We start from the raw sequence: 21288 nt of genomic DNA, 5'->3' as shown, positions 1-21288 counted from the left end.
GGTGGCTGTGGTGGCATGAAGGTTGATGGTGATGAAAATGGAGGGTCTGCATAAGGTTATGGAGGACTGAGGAGAAAAATATGTCTAAAGAGCTGTAACAGTTAACTATGGGTTAAAGAGTCAGCAATGCTTGTGAGCATAAAAAACAGTCTGTCTTTCTGAATTTGGAGAAAACATACACACACAAACACACTCACACAATTACATATATATATATATATATATATATGCCTTTGGTTTTTGGCTACCTTCCTTGTAAGAGGGAAAAAGCCTTTGGCATATATATGTATATATATATATATATAATATATATATAAAATATACATATATATATATAATATACATGTATATATATAAAATATACATATATAGATACTATATATATAATATATATATAATATATATACATATATATATATATATATATATATATATATATATATATATGTAGACACACATGTGTATATACAATAAATTTGTTGTTATTATAGCAGCACAGAAAGTAATCTGATATGGTCTTGACAAATACAAAGGAACGACTTAGTCTCATTTCTCTATGAGCTAAAGATTGAACCACTGTAAGCATGCATACAATGGATTCAATAAGTGGTTGTTACTGTAATTCTTTTCCATGTGATCCCTAGATGCTGTTGTGAGCAAAGAGGAGTCTGATATGATTGCAAGAAGAAATTGCTAGATATGGTCCTATTGTTGGTTAATGTGAGCAAGATAATTACTGATATGGTCAGTTGTGATGTGGAAGGATATACTGGATGTGCTAAATGGAGATGTGCCTTGGTACTGATGAGGTAGGGTTGATATGATGTCAAGACCTGGCTTACTAAGGCAATCATACGGGTAAGTGAGGAAGAATGTAGAGAGAGAAGCAAAAAATTTTTATTTATCTTTTTTTGATATGCATCAAGACTGTAGTATGTACTGATATGTTTGGCTGAAAGTTACAGGGAGACAAGAAGGCATGCAGTGATGGTTAAGTCATGATCATTCGAGTACTCTACAACCTGTGGAAAACTACAGTTTTTCTCCCACAGATAGGGATATATTCTTATTTTATTTTATTTTTTTTTGGCTTTGTTTTTTTAACGTCAGTAAGGATCATGCACTATTCTTGTGGAGAGTGGTTATTTGGTTATTGTAAAAATCGGAATGGTTGGTTGGTATGGGACTTTCCATGATGTATTGAGAGCCACTGGAATGGAAAGGACAACATGGAGTCACATGACAGGAATGACAAAGGTTGTTACGGTTTGGAGGTGGAAACAGGAGGTTGGGGGGCTGGGGGTTTGATATAATAATGGTATAGTAGTGATGGAAAAAATATTGTATTTTGTCGCCGATAATTCACCAGCGCTTCTATCCTTGAGGACAATATCACGCCAAGATCAAAGATCATAATGAGGACTGACAGTGTAACAATGGTGACTGGGAGCTGAAAATGGCTTAGGCAATGAAGTGAGGCTCCACAAGAGGTGATGATGACAACCACAAAATGTTTGGAAAGACTTAAACATTTTGAGACTCAGGATAATGCAAGACTCAAACATTTGGGAAAGATTCAGAATGATGCAAGACTTAAATGTTTCGAGAGACTCTGAACATTGCGAGAAGAGATGTTTGCCAAGATAATCGTAAAGAAGAGCAACCATTTGCCAAACAACAAGAATGACATGCTTGCGAAGACATAAGTAAACAGGAGCAGATTGATATGTATGAAAATGTCATTATGTAGAACAGCAAACATTTGGGGGAAGAACAAGAGTGACGATTAGGAAGTAAGGAGGTCAGCTGGTTATGTACAAGATATAGAGGTTTTATGGAATGAGCTGATGCAGGGGAAACGCCTATGGAATTCTACATGAGCACAGCTAAATATTAAAAAATTGAAGGCAAACATTTTCAGTATTTATTTCAGTGTGTGAATGAGAGATTAGGAAATGGAAATATATACTGAGGAAGATTGGGTTGGGAAGTTGAGGACAGACTACCTGTATCATGGGTGATATTAATTAGGTGGATGGGCACCCACACACACGCACAATCATACAAACGCACACATATACGCATGCACACAAAAATACACGCATACATAATAGAAGCAGTGCATTACATATTTTTCATCACCAGTATCATCATCATCATCAATACAAAACCAGTCTTTATGAAATACAAAGACAAATGGTATCAGCATCACAACCCTTCACTTAGTACGACAACATTCATTATCATTATCACCATATAAATATCCCCCTGGGCATGATTAGGGCAGGCTATCCATGCCTGGGTATTCACTACAAGAAGGAAAAGGAAAAAAAAGTAAAGAAAAGAAAAGAAAAAAATATATATATACCACCAGGGTTACCATCAGGCTTAAGGCAGTGTCTCTCATGGCTGCAACAGTTATTTCATAGTACAGTAAATGAATTATGAGAAAGCACAATTTTTTTCTTTTTCCACTTTATTTGTTGCAAGCCATCATCCCACACTATTGCTATCGATTCAAATCTGATAAAGAATTCACAGCCCAAGAAATGAGAAAGTGTAATGACACTAATGCACAGGGAGGAGAAGAGCTAACAGGAAAAGATATTGATGACATAATAGCAGTCTCACATCAAACTGGAGAAAAAAGACAGAAATGACACTGTATGGCATAAAGGATCAAGCTGAGAGAAAAAAAAAAGGTACTGCATATGAAATGCAAGACAGAGTTGCGTTGAAACTTTTTTTCTGAATTTTTCTTTCTCCAACTCTTTAAGTCTTCCACCACATTACAAGTGTCATAAAACGGAAAGAAAAGAAAATTTAGTTATTGCAGGCTATTGTTACACTTTTTCTCTATCAGCTCCCTCCAAGACATTGGGCAATTTTACAACTTTGCATGTTACTTTTACACAACAGAATCAAGCACAGCACCACACCAGTCAGGTGTAAAGACATTAGCACTGAATATGGTTACAGCTTTCCTCTAAAACAGCCACAACCTTCAACAGAGGGCCCCTCTTTTATCCCTACAGCCACATATAAATTTGATAAATTTTACTTGGTTACAGCCTATTTATACAAGAAATTGCCCCAAGAGTAAAAGGATTTATCTGCATTAGACCCTTAAAGCCCGTAATAATTTTTTTTACAGATTTTGTTCCAATACCATTTCTTTAAGCTGGAAGATAGCTCCCAGGCCGAAGAGGATAATAAAGCAGTCATGAATGAAAGTTCAACATAACCTCAATTCTGCCCTCTGCTTCATCACAGTGGCACCAAGCTGACAACACAGGGGTCTTTACAGTATGGCAATGGTACTGGGTGGGTCTGAAGCATTTATATTGGACATGGAAACCAATATGGTGCAAGATGTTACGGCTGTGTTTTGCATCACATGGACAGTGAAGGTTTTAGACTCACATTTCAGCATAACACAACTTATCTGCATATAACACTTCAGTCACTGCACTGTATAATCAGTGTACTTGCCATAATCTGTGAGCAAGTATAGTAATGATCTACTATGAAAATCTAGCTCTAGAGCCCCTCACTCTATACTGACTTCAATTAAATCTCAAGCCAACCTTTCTACAAAATTTTTTTGATTTACACAAACTATTTAAAATTTTGCCTATGTTTACAGTAAAGTTGAAAACAGCACTGGAAAGGAGGTGATCTGATATCACCACTGCATGTAACTACATTTTTATTGCTTCTGAAACTCTTCATCTGTTCAGTGGATGTTTAGATACACAAATGACAGGAATAATGGTTGGCAAGAATGTCCTATTCATGCTGTACTAGTATTGGATACAGCTTAATTGTATTTCAAGCATAATTTTTCAAAGAATACCATTACTGAATAAGATACATATAAAGAATGCCATTATAGAACACTCACCATCACACTAAATGATTAAACTGCTTTATATGGTATTATGATGCTGGGTTTATGTCAGTTGGTTTTGAGGGTGACTTCAATGCCAGGCACTTTCCAACAACTTCAATAAACAACATGTAAAACTTACATCCATACACACTTCCTTCAATTTCATATTACAAAACCACACCAATACATATATTGCATTTAAAGTATATATCAAAATACACATGACTAAATTTAGCAATCACCTTGGGAAATTGCCTGATTGTGTAGCTAAATTATAAGATATGTTGTCGGCCCTGTACTTCCTTATATCTAATTTTCTGACGCCTCTTTACCTCAACTGTGACGTCGTTTCATTCAGCTGTGACGTCATCTCAAGAACCAATCACAATCCTTTATTCACAGTGCCACACATGTCCTTGCATCCTCCCAATCAGTTTTATATTGCACATCGAGAATCAATCGTGTGCAGCAGGGCTGAGGGGGGGAGGTAATGTTAGAACACTAACTTATGAATGTACATATGTACAAGCAGGCTCTCATACTTTCACCTTTACCCCCTCTTCACCCAAATCACTGCTGGGGAAATGGCAGGCCTACCAACAGCTTTGCATACAAAAATCTCACCTCAAATGGGACTTTACAATGTCAGGTACATTAACATGGGATTGTAAAAGCTTGCGTTTTCATCAAATTATGCTGATAACACTGATTTAACCTCTCCCATCTTTTTTCAAAGCCTGACCTTGTACCAAACTCATTTAATTTCATTTTCTGTTTTAGTAACTTGTACAACAATACTAGGACTGAATTTTCGGTAAATCACTTATTCAACACTTGGGAGGGTTTCCGTAGTAATCACCAACTTTGACGAAACACATGCGATCCCCTCACCTTGAACCCAACATTCCAGGCAGTAGTAGTCAAACTAACCACCATCACATGGATCCTGGTCTATCTCCTAATTCGTGTTTTATACTTAATGAAATTTGGTCTTAAATCAATACTATGTACATACAGCAAATATATATAAAGTAAAACAGTATCAAATGGTACAAATCTTACTCCTCATTACAAATGGTCCATCCAGTTATTAGTTTTAAATAAATGAAATGTTTTTATTTTTAGATTACCAGGATTTTTCTATTCCCTCACAGCCTACTACAACACATGAAAAATGAAACACACCAGATTCTATACATGGGGAAAATTTAAATATTAGTAATAATATTTATAATATTGGGGTCTTCATCTTAAACCTTACCAATTGTGATAAAAAACCTTATCAGCCACAAGACATTCAATAGAAAAATTACATTGACCAATTAATTACCAGTGACTAGAACAAATACTAAGTCGGATATTGTTCATTAGAATCACAGGAAACACATCAACAGCATTATCATTTTGATCACCATCATCCAACATTTCACCACAAATCTTAAATACAAAAGTATTCAAAGGGTATTCCAGCAGTTGTAATCAGAGGTTAATGTTTTGCTGGATGGCTGGTAAAACACTGTGGGTTTGGTGGTGGTTATCCAACCTCCTAAATACCATGACATATCATACTGATTTTGTTACAGCAAACCTTTAATAATATTATTCTGTTGCAGGGCAGGCCCTGGGCTAAGTAGGGATTCAGTCAATGGAAATTCTGTTAGGTTCCATCTAATCCATAGTTGAATAGTACCATCCAGCATTTGCCATAATAAAATCTATAAAACATGTCACAGTAGTGACAGGGTATAGGAGGGGGAAGGGGTTGATTGGTTGGTTGGTAGAGCGAGAGGTGTGTATCATTAAAACAATTTCAATCGGGCACTGCAAAAACACTGAAGACTTGAGAAGGGTTATGAAAAAAACACTTAACAGATAGACAGACAAGGAAAATGTTGGCAAGCTTATATGAGCATTTTATGTTTGGCATATTGCTGCTAGCCTTACTGGTGGTATTCTGTTACGGTTGTAGCTGTTGCTATTGTCATTACTGGTGGTCTTGCACTTATTATTGCCTTCCAGGCTGAGGAATGGGTTGCTGAGTCTTTGGAGGAGGTTAGTTTTGGTCAGTTGTCATCTGAGGCGGTGAAAAATATTATTTCAGAATGTGTTGCTTATACAAGTCTTCAGTGGTGAAGACATTATACTGAATGAGATGTAATGCTTACACAATGTTCAAGTTGGGAGCTTGTAGAGCTGTTGTAAAGTTCATGCTGATGATGTCAGAGGTGACACAAGGGTTGCAGGAAGTTTTGAAAGTCTTGAGAAGAGATTGTAGTGTAGAGGTCTAGTTGTAACTACACTGGTGGTTGTACAAAGTCAAAAGAGTTTTGTGCTAGGGAATCACAGCAGATACTGTGGGGGGGGGAATATTGAAGGGTTTGTGGCTTCTATGATCTCAGTGGGAATAAGCTGATGTTCCCAGAGGTTTGGAAGATATGAGTAAGAAGATACATGAGGTTGGGAAATGTGTGAAGATGTCTAAGGTTGAATATTGAGGTATGATAAAAGGGAGATTTATGAAACAATGTAGGACTATTTGTATGACAACTATGTTCTATGATGCCATAGGCATGGTTAAAGGATACTTAACATTCAGTATAAGGATGTGAGGAGTCAGGCTTTATGAAAAAGGACCAATATTTCACGGTGACGCTTTGAGGTAAAATGACACGAAGCAAAGTTCTGACGTCGACAAAAGCAGCACACCCTTGGGTCTGGCTGCTGTTCATTCAAACATTGAGTGATTCTGAACACCAAGTATCAACACTTTTTTTAGACTACTAGAAAAAAAAAGAGTTTACTGGAATAATAATAAGAATAAGAATAAGTATAAGAATAACAACAATAATAAAGAAGTCACTTTCAAAGAAATGTATAAGCGTCTGATATGAATAGAGGCCTTGATTGCTGCTGTAACTGTTTGTATTTTTATGTTTTAATTCCTTCTGCTGTTGAGATAGCATACTGTTGTTGTAGGCATTTGTTGAGATAGCTTATTGTTGTTGTAGGCATTGACACATTATGGAGAAAAGGAAATGGGGAGGGGGTATGGGGAACAGATGTTAACAACTATGAATGCTGGCAGTTCAAAAAGGAGGGACGATATCTGATATGTTGTGGAGACACTATGTAAAAATGAGCACTGGCTGCCCCAGTAGACCCTTCACAGGGGCCCCATTACAGACACTAGGTTCACTCAGGCAGTGATTCAGGTATCCACCAGGTAGCATGTAAAGTGTCTTCCAATTAATCATTTAGATGTCTACCTGTGTCTTTCCTGAGTAGCACAGAAAATTTGCAAATCTCAGGAGTCTAGTCACCATCCAGAGGTCTTCTCTGCATGGACTAGTACACGTCACATACCCTGCATGAAAATTACCTAAGAACATGGGCGACTACTGTCCTCGTTATATATCGTTCATGTCAGTCTTGACAACAATACTCTGATGAGATACCATCATTCTTACCTGGCTGCATGAGGTGTTCTACGAGACAGATCACCTCCCCACCCTCCCACCCACCAACCCACAGGGTCCCTGGATCTACTGAGGGCAGCCTTGAAACAGTGGGCAATTCTTGCCTGGTTAGCTTACCACTCGTTGAAGCAGAACTGAACACCATGGTAGCCGCCACAGGGGCTGCTGTGAGGGTGCCTCTGCTGGGGATTTCACTACCAAGATTAATCTGTCCTAAGGGGGGAAGCCATTGTGAAAAAATTCCTGTTCTTATCCACTTATCAAGAATCGTGTAATTACCGGTAAATATTACTATGTAGTTTGAATTATTATCATCATAATCACCCCTCATGCATGAGCAGTGGGACACCAACATACTGAAATGAATTACAGAAGATGGGTATAAGAATTAAAAATAAATGAGGAAATCTTCCTCATGGCTGTAAAGTATGCCGATAATAAAGAGGCCATTTTGAGGAATCATCAAGGTACAGACAAACAGACAGACAGAAACAGATGGGCTGTGTCAAATCCCCAGCAGATGACCATAGTGAGCAAAGATATTATGTTACCCTCAATGCAACTGCATATCACATCTGAGCACAGCTACGAACAGTCATAACAATAAATTTGCAGTTTTTTTTTTTCTGTATGAACAACATACATTTTACACAAAGGTTAACATAACAGCATATATCATATAATAATTCTAACAATGTCTTGGTACAGGTCGTTTAAGCAGGTTCCGTAGGGCAGCAGTGGTGTTGCATGTGGATGCATGCACACACACACTGGGAAGTGCTCAACTATTGGAACCCCCCACGCAGAAGTCCGCTTCCCGTGGTCTTGGCAAAATGTGAAAATTCTAAACATCTTCTACTTTTGGTTTTGGGAAGTGAACTGGTGACTATAATGTTATGGACCATATACTGCAGCATGCAACAAGCCTTTCTTTGGAAACGCATCACTGTCGCCTTTGTCGTCACTGTCATCATCATCATCATCGTTATTGTCATCACTTTGAAATTAGTGGCAGGAGAACTCAAAGGATTCAATTTTTTATCGTAAAATAACTACCATCATTAACTTCCCCCACAGGAGCAAATCCTTACCTTACACAATATGTAGCTAACTCATTTTTTCATCTATAACTTACTCACTCAGATATATTTGTCTTTTAACAGTTTCTTTGGCTTTAAGGATCTCATATATAAAAAAAAATGGCTAAACTGAAAATGAGCAAGACACGGTACCTCTTAACTTACACCTGTCTAACATATGTACTCTTCTTTTTTGTACTCCCCTTGCTTTCTCTCACCTCTTAACTGACATGACACCCCAAACTTTGTATCTGAGACCTCTAACCTTGTATCTAACACCTCTAACCTTGTATCTAACACTGTCACTCTTGTAATCAGTCATCATCACCCTCCCTGGCAGCTGCTTACATCTCCCTCCCCATCACCTTAAACCTCAGAGACTTGAGCCTTTCTTCAATAATCACTTCACAAGTACAAGAACAAGATGTAATGACCTACGGATTCATAGAAAAATCCTACTGTATTATTAATATTATTATTATATTATTATCATTATTATTATTATTATAATTATTATTATTATTATTAATGGTGAATCCTTATTTAGCGCAATGTAATATGAAGATCAAAAGATTCTACACTATAGAAAGTGAGGACTATGGGGTAAGAGCCCCCAATGTGCTAAGTGTTAGTAGGGCGGTGACACAAGCGGCAGCATCTGCGTGAGGGGTTCCAAGCGTATACAAGTGTAGGTTTTGTTTACCGTCAACCTGACAATAGCCAATGGGAAGCCCTTGTTTTTACCACCTTCAGCACAGGGACTTGCATGGCACTTTCATTCAATCTTGAATGTGCATACTTCCTGTGCATCAATTGCTTACCTTTACTATTATAAATTATTATCATAATAATTACAAATGTTCCTTATCACTAATCATCAGCATTTGATGCTAATGGGGTATATAATGAGTCCAATTCTGTGCTATATCATCATTATCATCATCATCACGATCCTAAATATAGGTGCCAATCATCACAGCCAGGGTAGCAATAAGACAAGGGCCTCCCAGGCTGGTACAGAAGTTAAAATGGTGTCGGACAGTATGGAGTGATTGTGATGCTTCTTAATTCAGTTTCAGTTCTGTCTCCTCCGAGCATGGCAATTTCCACCAGACAACAGAGACATCCACCCTAAGATTATTCAAAAGTTCACCCTCGTTTTATGTTTTTATAAAAGCCACCCAAGCCTTCTCCTCCTCCTCCTGCTCCTCCTTTTTTTCTCCTCCTCCTCCTCTGGCATACACTTAATCACAGCCCAGACCTAAATCAGTAACTCTACAACCACCACCTCACCTATCATACCAGCCTCTGCTTCAAGCAAGAATTCAGTTACTAGAGAAATCCAAATAAAGTCCTCCATATATTTTGACCCAGTAGGTCTCACAAGTTACGAGTACAAGTCACTGATAAACCATCCATTTGATAACTCATAAACGTTGTTTTTTGAATGAGAAGCTGGCATTGCAAGGCTTGGGGTTAAGATACTTTTTGAGGGGTGAGGCTTTCCAGTTAACATCATCTGTATTATCTGGCTTCAATACATCTTCACTAACAATCAAAATCCTGGCTGGGTAATGCTCACTTCTACAATAACCATAATCATTGCTACCATTACAGTTATCATCATCCTCATTAAGGTTTTCCTCATCTTCATGTACAGTCACAAACAAAAGTACTGAGACTGCCGGATTCAATGGAAAGGTCATTAAAGAATGATATCAGTACAGCCACAAGATTTATGGTGTTTGTCTCTGGTTTACCATTCACATTTTTCCATATATCAGGTGTCTCAATACTTTTACGTTGACAGTAAAACTGTAATGTTTACTAGTTTTAATGAGTTTGCAAAAACCAAAATGATGAGATAACAATTAACCCAACATATGCCGAACCAGTCTTTGAAAAATGTGATGATGTTATGATAAAAATAATCAGAATCTAACCAGCTAAACACCACAAATCCAGTCATGAAAAGATAGAACCATCCCATTTCAGACACAAACCCTAATGGTGAAAGATCACAGTCCTAAACCATTATAGAATAATAGATTCAAACAATGGCTGACCATATTGAGCTAAAGACATACCGTATCAAACCAAAGACAAAAATTGTATCAACCAGAATCAGACCAAATCAAACAATAAAACAGACCCAACCAAACCAAAACCAGACCATATCAAAACCAAAATTAGACCCTATGGAACCTGTAAGAGGCCAGATAAAACAAAGCACAAGCAGGTCAGGACTCTTAAGAGCCAGAAGAAACCAGCTGAGAATTGTTGCTGGTTTGCCTGCTATGCCCAAACAAAACTGAATTAAAAGTAGTGCCTTAACAGTTACTTGCACTTGTTCTTTGTACCATACACAACAAGGTACTTTGGGGGAAATAAATTAATATAAATACATCATCACCATCATCATCTTTGTATAGAGCAGACCATGATGTTTTAGCCATGTCCTTTTCAAGTGTTCCTCTTTTGCAAACATTATGTATTTTGCAAAAGTCTTTGCCTTGGCAGAAAAAAACAAAGATGAGGAAGAAGAAGGAATGAGGAAGAATGAGGGAAGATGAAGCTTTGTATATATCTGTGGAAAATATTATCATGGGGGGAAAAAGGTTTAAGTCACTAACCCTCATCAGCCACTTTAGATATTTCATGTTTAAGTTAGATGTTTTGTGTCCACTAAACGAAGGTCCTAGAACTAAGTGGAATAGAGATATATTATCATATCTTAAATAGTTAAGAGATAATACAAAAAATATCCCATTCAGTCTCATGGCCTTCTCTTGGTGAATAAAACAAACTAAGCTAAAAATAATATCTAGAAAGTGACCTTTGGACATTAATGACTTAAACATTGTTTTCGTAAGGACCCAAAACAACAACTCCTGGGAAGGGTGATTAAGGTTTGAACTCGTAGAAACTATTAAAAAGTTAAAAGTTATCCCAAACTAAATCTGTTTGAACGGGGTTGGAACCATCTGGTTACTGCACATATCCACAATATTGTAAATAATTTTGGATATGATGGATTTCTTAAGAGATATGTTATTGATATGCTTCATCATCCATGCGCGTTAGTCAATCTAAGGTCTATAAGGTCTTCCGATAATTTTTTTTTTCAGTTAGAGCTATCAAAAAGGCCAAGTTAAAAAAAAAAAAAAAGTTGGCCTAAAAGTCAAACCATACTAATGCAGGCATACATACATGTAAACATCCAGACAATTCCCTTCAGCTACACCACAACTCACAACAAAATGCATACAGAAGGAACAAAAAATCTAATATGAACAGTTTGAAATCTACTGCACTAACTGGAAGATGAAGAAGTAGAAGATGAAGAAGACAGCGTATATAAAATATATATATTAAAACATTCCACAACATTATTATTCTTCCATGTCTTCCAATTGGGTGTAGCCATGACATTTGGAGGTGAGCCTCACCCCTCCGAGGCAGAGACAGGGACTGTCTTGTTCACTAGTCAACATACAATTCTTTTAGGGAAGTTCTCAACTGTTTTAGCATGGAAAAACTCTGTAAAGCCGAGTCCTTCAATTCAAATGACCTATTAATGAAAATGACTGTGATACTGATCATAAAAATTGTAAAAAGATTACCAATTACTGAAACACTGTTGTTCTGGGTTGTCTGTAAACATTTCAAATGATGGCCTATTGCTTAAATATATGTACATACTGTGTGCATACAATACGTATACATACATACATACATACTTAGATACATACATAATGTTAACTGAATGACAAAAATTCTGTTCATAATTCAATACATTCAACAAACTATACTGACAACAATATCATGTTAAATCTTGACAGATGGCATGACTCAATCCAGTGAAGTCTTGCTTGTGACATTCAAACATTTACTGAACCAACAATACATTTTAGGCTTCACTGGATTCAGGCTTACAAACTGCTAGATTAATGTCATGAGAAAGGTGTCATTATGGTCTCCTAGATATACATTGAGTAATCATTGGATGGAACTGGTACAAGACTTTTGTCTTCCACTGTATACATTATGTGAAAAACACATACAACATACAGTACACAAGTATTCATATAAATATGTATGTATGGATGCATATGTAAGAATGCACACATCATCATGACATGAATTACTTATGCATACATTACTGACAAAAATAAAGTGTTGAACAAATAACTGCGATAGAAATTTTGAGTAACACTTTAATCAATGCCAAAAAACTGCTTCCCAACTTTTGAAACAACATTACATCATTATCAGCAGGTGTTATCAGACTTGCATAAAGAATTGATTTGGTTCCTGCTACAGAGATTTAACAACTACAACTCTTGAGCACCCTCGTATCATTGAAAATGTAGTCTGGGACTGCTATATCTTCCTTTTCTCATGCTAATACATCACATAACTCATTTTATCGTGGATACATAAGGTAAGGTTGTGGCATCAAAACGTGCCTATTGAATGGTGAATAAATAAAACGCAGCTTGCTTGGTTCTGGAAAATAAACTTGATAGGAAGGTGTTTAGTGTAGTCTGTCCATCTCTCGAAACTTCCCTGACCCCATATCTATCCTCCTTTTCCCCAAGTCTTTGCACACACCCAAGTTGGGAAGATGTTGATGGGAGTAAAAGGGGAGAAGAGGTAAGGGAGTTCACACAGGATGATGTCTACTCTATGCTGCAAACCATTAAATTGAGGGGGGCACAAAGATCGCAGCTTCAGATGAAATTGCGATATTCATATCCCTTTGTCTCCTCCTCCTCCACCTCCTTTTCTGCCTTCTTTTTCTTCTTCTCACACTTCTTCTTCTTCTATTTCTTCTTCTTCTCCTCCTCCTTCCTCCTGCTTCTCTTCCTCCTACTGCTTTACCACCAGGGTGCATACGACCATAAGATCGTTCGGTTTGCTATCATAGTTTATCTTCAAATTGAATACACAGTATGTAGCTTAAGTAGACGTCACATTTGCTCGCTACAAACAGATCACAGACCAACATGCGTGTTTGTATCACACACTAATAACCTTATTCATACTATAATATTAACAAGAGAGTAGGGGCAAAGAGGAAAGTGTCAGCTACTGTATCCAAAAACACTCCAACTATTGTATTATTGCAGAAGTCGCAATAGTAAATATGGAACTGTAACATGAACATAACTGAGTCTACTTGAGCCGCTTGAGTCCTGTCAATTTTAGCCACTGATATGTTGTGGTGGAGAAGTATTGATATCGTTGGAAATTGTCTGATAGTGCAGAAATGCATATTGGCAACAAAACAATTATTATAATAACCAACAGTTATTTAGTTAAAGCCTCTAGCATCACAGCACATTATCCATCATTTTTTTATATTGCTACCTATATGATAGGATTCTTTCAGAGACATGGCGCTGCAGCTTTGGCTGTCGGGAGGAGGAAGGGGAGCCCTCAGTGCGGAGCCAGGCGAAGGGGGCGATCGATCTGGCGGAGGACCACCGGCATGACTGCCCAGAGGCGGACCAGAGGCTGGTCTTCCACCTCCTCCTACACCACCACCACCTCCTCCACCACCGCCTCCTCCTCCTCCACCGCCTGTTCCGCCACCTCCTCCTGCACCTCCACCTCCAGCACCTCCTCCTCCTCCTCCTCCACCACCACCAACCCCTTCCTGTTGTGAAGATCTTGCATCAAAATCGGTGTCAACCATCTCAGAGCTGCAGTCGTTGTCGGAGTCAGGGTCAGGGGGCTGTGAGGGTTCGGATGGCTGCTCTAGGTCGGTGTGCGAGTCTTCTGGATGTCCGCCCGGTTGCTGGTCTTGGTAGTTTCCCCCAAGGTCGTGATAGAGGGAAGAGAGGCTTCCCCCTCCCCCTCCCCCCAGACCAGGAGGTCCCACTCCCGAAGCATCTTCTCGCACGTGTACTTTCATATGGATTTTCACCTGCAACACAAGGTACTAGTTCAGTTTCGGACTTTCAACGAATCATGGCTAAGTTATCAAGTAAGTATTGTGCTTCTTATTATAATGATACTACATGAGAGAATGTGATTACATTCTTCAAAAGGGTAATGTATTGCTTCAAAAGAGCAATTTGCTATTAATGTGTGTGATTCACCATGGTCTTGGATCACATGTTGGACTTGTGATCAACAGCTATTTTCCTCCCGGAAGAGAGCTATTATGTTCACTGGTTCATCTCCTAATCTGTTATGTAGATTTTCCAATACTTGTACTGCTGCTGTCATATTCTTCCGAAAACTCTGCACCCTCGTTTCAATCATTCCAAAACTCCTCTCTCTCATCCTCACTTTTCTCACTACCAGGGCCACACTCAGTTCATCTGTATCTCACAACCTAATCTCATTTTTGCCTACATTATCCATGATGGCACTTCCATTCAACCATAAATGTACCTCATTACTCACTAACAGAGCCTTTTCTTCTATTTCTTATCCTCCATTCCCAACACCCTATCTACCATACCCCCAAAACCAAACTCAACTTTCCCTTTTAATTTAGTTTTACTCAGTGCTAACACGTGTCTTTGTTCTTTTATGTTCCACCATACACATACCTCATTACTCACTAACAGAGCCATTCCTTCTATTTCTTATCCTCCATTCCCAACACCCTATCTAACATACTCCCAAAACCAAACTCAACTTCCCCTTTCAATTTAGTTTTACTCAGTGCTAACACATCTCTTTGTTCTTTTATGTTCCACATCTATGCACATTCACTGAACTAGTTTGAATGTTCCAGATCCATTTTTGGCTCGACTTTTCACAGGAGAAACTTACAAAGAGGAGAAATTGCCAGTCCCCTCACTCTGTCTTATTCAGTCACCTTCTGTGATATGTCAGAATATGGAGGCATCATTCTCACCCCTCACCAAAAGAACACAGGAAAATGAAGAAGTGAGGCACCTTATCCCTTGTTACAGTTACACAAATTTATTAATAAACATAATCATCCATCATCCATGCTTAATGAAAGCTCCATGTCTGACATCCCGTTTTTTCTCAAGTACCAATACAACCCCTAATCTGTTATTACTCTTTTGCAAAAAGAAAAAAAAAAGCTTCACTTAATTACTGCAGACAAAAGTGATAGGTCCAGTATAGTTTCTAATTACAACCAGTATCAAACAACACATCAAAACAACAGCTAATGACATCAAGATTTATTCCTACCTGCTGACTTTGGATGAATCCACGGCCACATATTTTGCACTTGTAGGGTCGTTCACCCGTGTGTATGCGAATGTGAGTCTTGAGGTGGTCCTTTCGTTTGAACTTGCGTGAGCAGTATTGACACTTGTGTATACGTGTCTCACCTCCCCCTGATGTCAGTCTCCGTAAGGGGTCACTGATGGGGAACATGCGCTGTACAAAGAAAGAAAGATGAATTTACTCTAAGGAATACAAAACAACTTAGCGAAATGTGAATGGAAAGGAATAGGAGACTGAGGACAAGAGGCACGGGTAGGGTTTACCAAACTGAGGCCTGAGTAGAAACTTTCTCAGTCATGGGAGTTGATTTTTGATCATTCTGATGAAGGGTCCTTGTAGGAGAGGGCAAATGCTGATCACCTTTTAAAGTAATGTTTGAGTGAAGGGATTGAAGGACTGAATCAAGGACTATAAGATCTCTAACCAAGTTTCTTTTATTAACTCCTTTGACCTGGTGACATACACAGCAGAATTTATTCTGGTTAATGACAATTTATTTCAATTCAGGGAGGGACTGACTGAGGACAAAATGGGGTTTTAGATAATTGTAACACTGTCATCTGCTCCTTAACTGAATCAAGTCATCCATTGCCAGCCAGAACAAAATTTGTTTGATACGTCAGACAGTTCAGGGAAATCATTGTTTAACCATCAGTTCCCAGTACACCCATTCACACGACAAGAGCTGCAATCGGTAATGAATTATTGTTATCGTACAAGTTGTGACTGATACTTACACCGACACCATACTGTGAACCTGCACCTCCCGGGGTATCGTGAGCAAAGAGAGAGGAAAAGATGTTCTGCGTTAGGTATGGAGGTCGTGGACTGTCCGTCAGTGTAAGAGGAGATACGCCCCCGAGGTCACCAGGAGGATCAAAACTGTTTCCTCCAAGGTCTGGTTTCACACGCTGTTGGGAAAGAAGAGAGAAAAAAAATTAAATGCTTTATATACAGACTGAAAGAATTTAGGTGATGTGATACAAGGGTGTAAATCAAATGTTAGAAGGCTATTATACGTAAAGACTGAAAGAATTTGGGTGATGTGATACATGGGCGGAAATCAAATGTTCAGAAGACTATTACAATTTATTATTATTTACTATTTACATGTTTGTTTATTATTTAACTATACCTATGCATTTATTTATGTATTTTATTTGTTATTTACATTATTGTATTTTTTATTTATTGTTTTATTATTACTATGATTTTTTTTCGCATCCGACCTAGATATGGACCAAAAGGTCTCCTGTCGGCATGCTCCGCCTTTGTAATCCTTTGTAATCCTTACACATGGAGACTGAGAAAATTGGGGGAAAACAATGCACAAGTTGTGAAGTTCATTCTGATCACTTCAGATGTAACGTGAATGTTGCAGGATATTTTAAAAGATTCGAGAAAATACAACAGTATAGATAAAAGGCTGATTAAAGTTTTATTCTCCAATAAATCTCCGCTTGATTAAAATAAATATATAGGGAATCCACGGTTCACAACGGCCTCGGTTTTTCGCCGTTTTGTGGTTACAACGTTAGCAATACTTGGCCCTGTACATTCCTCTATACTGATTTTTTTTTTTCTAAATAATACAATGAATTAGTTGGTGAGCGTGGCGGAGGAATACGTCGTCACACGACAATAGACCGAGGAAGAAAGCGTTGATCAGTTTTGGTTGTGCGCCATCTTGGATAACTATTTTATCATTCGCTTTCTCGTTTGCTTTAACTTTTTGGGAATTTTTTGCCCTTCATTATGGTTCCTAAACGTAAGGCAGACTTTTTTTTATGGCAGTGAATCGAAGAAAAGGATAGCAATTACCATGGATGGTGTTTCATTATGCTGGTTCCGACCTACGCCGAATATCGGTTTACGACATTGCGTTGTACCGGAACTCCGTCGTAACTCGAGGACCCCTTTTAATATGATGTTTGAGCTGAACGTAGGTGGTATACTGAGTATTCTACGGTAAGGTCTGAATACCAATGCGTGAGATTATTTTTGGAAAGAAAACCAGTTAATTATACGGCGCCATAAAAATGTTGTCTAGAGTTGCAGCGTTGATAGAAATGGAACGTACGACCCGAGTTGGTCGGGTATCTTGTCATGGCATCAGTTTTCTTTCCAAGTTGAACTAAGCCAGGGGTTCTCATTAGGGGTGAAATTCACCCCCAGGGGTGAATTTTGGGATTTCTGGGGGTGATTTGTGACCACAGTCAGCTTACGGGGTGAGGAAAGCAATTATAGGTTTTGGCCTATCTGGCCTGTCACCTGGGCTGGATTTATACTAATTTGGGAAAAATATATACTAATTTGGAAAAAATAAAAGGGTTTTTAGTAATATTTGCATATTATTTAGAATGCACCTTTTGAAACAGACAATCTTGGAAAGGAGGGGGGGAATGACATTCTGACAAATGGTGAAAGGTGGTGAATGGGCCAAGTAAGGCTGAGAACCCCTGAACTAAGCTGTTGATATTCAGACCTTGTTCTACGGACGGGAGAGGCCTGTCGTGGGGTGAGTGTTACACTTACCAAAGGGGGCATGTAGGAAGAGGAGAGTGGAGAGACCTTAGCAGACTCATCATTCCTCTTCCAATCTCCATCACCCAAAAGTGACGCCGTGGTCGAGAGGTCGTAGGGTCGATGAAGGAGATGGTACGGGTAGTCGGGATGGAGACCTGGATGTGGCGCAGGTTGAGGAGGACCCCCACCACCTCCACCTCCAGGATGTCGCGAAGGAGTGTCGTGGGGAGTGTGATGAGGGAGACGAGGGGGGACGCCGGGGGTCCCTAAGGATGTCAGCTGGGGGTTCACTAAGGGCGGGGGAGGGTTGGGGGAGTGGGACTCACTGATAGGAGTGGGACATTTGGTGGGTGGACCTGTACTGGGGGAGGGTGAAGACGAGGGGCAGTGCCCGGCGCGGTCCCCTGCGGGTGAGGATGGACGTGATGATGGGGCCTCGAAGTCGGCCAATCCTCGCACCTGGAGAGAAAAAAAGAAGAAAAAATTAAATCGAGGAAGTAGGGCTAAACACACACACGCACACACATACGGTCATACGAGCTCTGAGCTCTCTTCCGGGAGGGAAATAGCTGTCGATCACGAGTCCAACACGTGGTCCAAAGACCAAGGTGAATACATGGAACAAATTGAAAGAGGAAACAGTGAGTGCTAAAACTATACATGATTTTAAGAAAGAACTGGATGCGGAAAGATACAACTGCGGGTCACTACGAGCATAGCTCTCCTCCCGCAAAATACAACTAGGTAAACACACACACACACACACACACACACACACACACACACACACACACACACACACACACGATGGCTCAGTTGGTAGAATTCCCGGCCGCCACTACAGAGGTCCGGGTTCGAATTCCCCCAGGGGTGAAATAATTTCAGTACCGCTGCGCTAAGAGTCGTTACTCCAACTCTCGTGGGCGGGGAGTTGGGTGTGTGTGTGTGCGTGTAAGGTCACAGCTTTGCCCATAGATCGGTCATATATGAGCTCTGAGATCTCATTCGGGAGGGAAATAGCTGTCGATCAGGAGTCCAACACGTGATCCAAGACCATGGTGAATCGCGCACACACACACACACACACACACACACACACACACACACACACACACACACACACACACTATCAACGAACGGACGGCTTGACGAACGCTCTGACACAACACAAATAGAACCACAAGAATACACACACACACAGCTCAATAAAAAAAATAAAACATGTTATTGTGAATCTCTATTTCCAAGCCACAAAACACACAAGTCAGATGATAATTAATCGGAACACATTGTGTGAAACTTTTTGAAAATGGACGGAAAGTAAAGAAAACAGGACTAAAAAACAAATTTTGAGCGATTTACAAATACACGATTTATGAACGCGAAAAAACAGAACAAACCACAACAAAATAAAACAAAACGAAAACGAAACAAAACAAAATAAAACCCATATAGAAACTTCTGATCCCAATAATTTGTGTTCAGTTAATTAGATCTAGTTGGTGAAGCTGATGAATGTGGACGGATTGGTCGAGATACCGCGCAAATTAATAAAAACACCTGGCGACTGTTAAACAAGTACCAACAGGTACGAAAGCTGTCCATTCCTTTCTTCCTTGCCTATACTCCTCCCCATTACTCCCAAGTCTACTCCAATTACTCCCACCCCCCACATAGTGCACGGGCTGAAAGCCCGTGGGAGTGACATTTCACTCCCACAAAAAAAAAAAAAAAAAAAAAAAAAAAAAAAAAAAAAAAAAAATAATAAATAAAATAAATAAATAAAATAAATAAATGAAATAAAATAATAATAGTAAATAAATGAAATAAATAATAAATAACAAAATAAATAGATAAATAAGTAAAAAAAAAATACTACCCCTACCCCCACACCCCGGGTCCCATCATCTTACTCCCCAACCCTACTCTCCTCCTTCCCCTTCCTCACTCTTCCCCTCCCACTCGATCCCTCTTCCCCCCACTACACCCGACCTCTCCCCCCTCCCATCCCCCCAACAACCTAAGCGCTACCCTCCCCTCCCCCTCCCCCCGCCTCCTTCCATCTTGGTCGCAAGCAAGCAAGCAGACAACCCGTCATAAATGGGCGTCATTGCTGGCGGCGCCCAATGGGCGTCCTCTCAAGGCGGGGCGAGGGGGAAGGGGTGGGGGCTGAATGAGGGCGAGTGAGAGCTTTTGTGTGTGTGTGTGTGTGTGTGTGTGTGTGTGTGTGTGTGTGTGTGTGTTTGTATGTGTTTTGAGAGAAAGATAGAGTACTGCGTGGAATATGTATGTGTGTTTGTGTGTTTGTATGTGTTTTGAGAGAAAGATAGAGTACTGCGTGGAATATGTATGTGTGTTTGTATATATATATATATATATATATATATATATATATATATATATATATATATATATATATATATATATAGATATTCATAACCAAACATCAGCCCACTTATGCCGGGTGAAGTCCAGCCTGACCCGACTGAAATCCTCTGGCTTTGGCTGGGCACAGATCCCTCCTTGACCCCTTCATCCTCTTTGAGGTTAATCTCCACTGAACAGGATCGCCCGACGGCAACCACATAAAAAACTCTTTTAAGGGCGCGTTCGAGTCGAAGTGTTTAACCCAGCGTTTCCCTTTTTTTGGGGGGGGGGGCGACCCCAATATGATCCTCATGATATGGCCACGACAAAAAAAAAAAAAAAAAAAAAAAAAAAAAATCTTGGCGGCCCAACTTAGGGTCGCGTCCCCAGGGTTGGGAAACAGTGGTCTGACCCTTTGCTACCATACCATGAGAGCTGAATAAAATCGCTTGGCGTCAACTAGATGCGTCTGAACGTTTTTGTTATCATTTGTTGTTTATTATTATTTGCTTGATTCACATTTATTATTAGTTATTTGTCAATTTACGATTATTTACTATTTACCTGTTTGTTTATTATTATTCAACTATACCTATGCATTTATTTTATCTATTATCTATATTATATTTTTATTTGTTTATTTATTATTATTATTTTTTTCACATCCGACCTAGTTATGGACCAAACGGTCTCCTGTCGGCATGCTCCGCCTTTGTAATCCTTT

General features: G+C 39.2%; 1 protein-coding gene across 13 annotated transcripts in view; it reads right to left on the bottom strand.

The window, feature by feature from the left end:
* Positions 1 to 431: 431 nt before the first annotated feature.
* The window catches only part of LOC143022150 (uncharacterized), a 630899-nt gene continuing 610042 nt past the window's right edge, over positions 432 to 21288 (bottom strand). For all 13 annotated transcript variants that reach the window (XM_076180183.1, XM_076180188.1, XM_076180186.1 and 10 more), the window contains 4 exons: positions 18207 to 18656; positions 16409 to 16582; positions 15633 to 15824; positions 432 to 14379 (listed from right to left, as the gene is read on the bottom strand). In XM_076180183.1, the coding sequence (XP_076036298.1) occupies positions 13801 to 14379; positions 15633 to 15824; positions 16409 to 16582; positions 18207 to 18656 (1395 nt within the window). In that variant the 3' untranslated portion in view covers positions 432 to 13800. The remainder of the gene's footprint in view (positions 14380 to 15632; positions 15825 to 16408; positions 16583 to 18206; positions 18657 to 21288) is intronic.

This window comes from Oratosquilla oratoria, chromosome 44 (genome assembly GCF_046742065.1).
Source record: "Oratosquilla oratoria isolate Oo_2021 chromosome 44, ASM4674206v1, whole genome shotgun sequence".
NCBI classification, from domain to species: domain Eukaryota; kingdom Metazoa; phylum Arthropoda; class Malacostraca; order Stomatopoda; family Squillidae; genus Oratosquilla; species Oratosquilla oratoria.
Note: the sequence above shows the minus strand (reverse complement) of the source record. Positions and strands in the feature narration are given on the sequence as shown.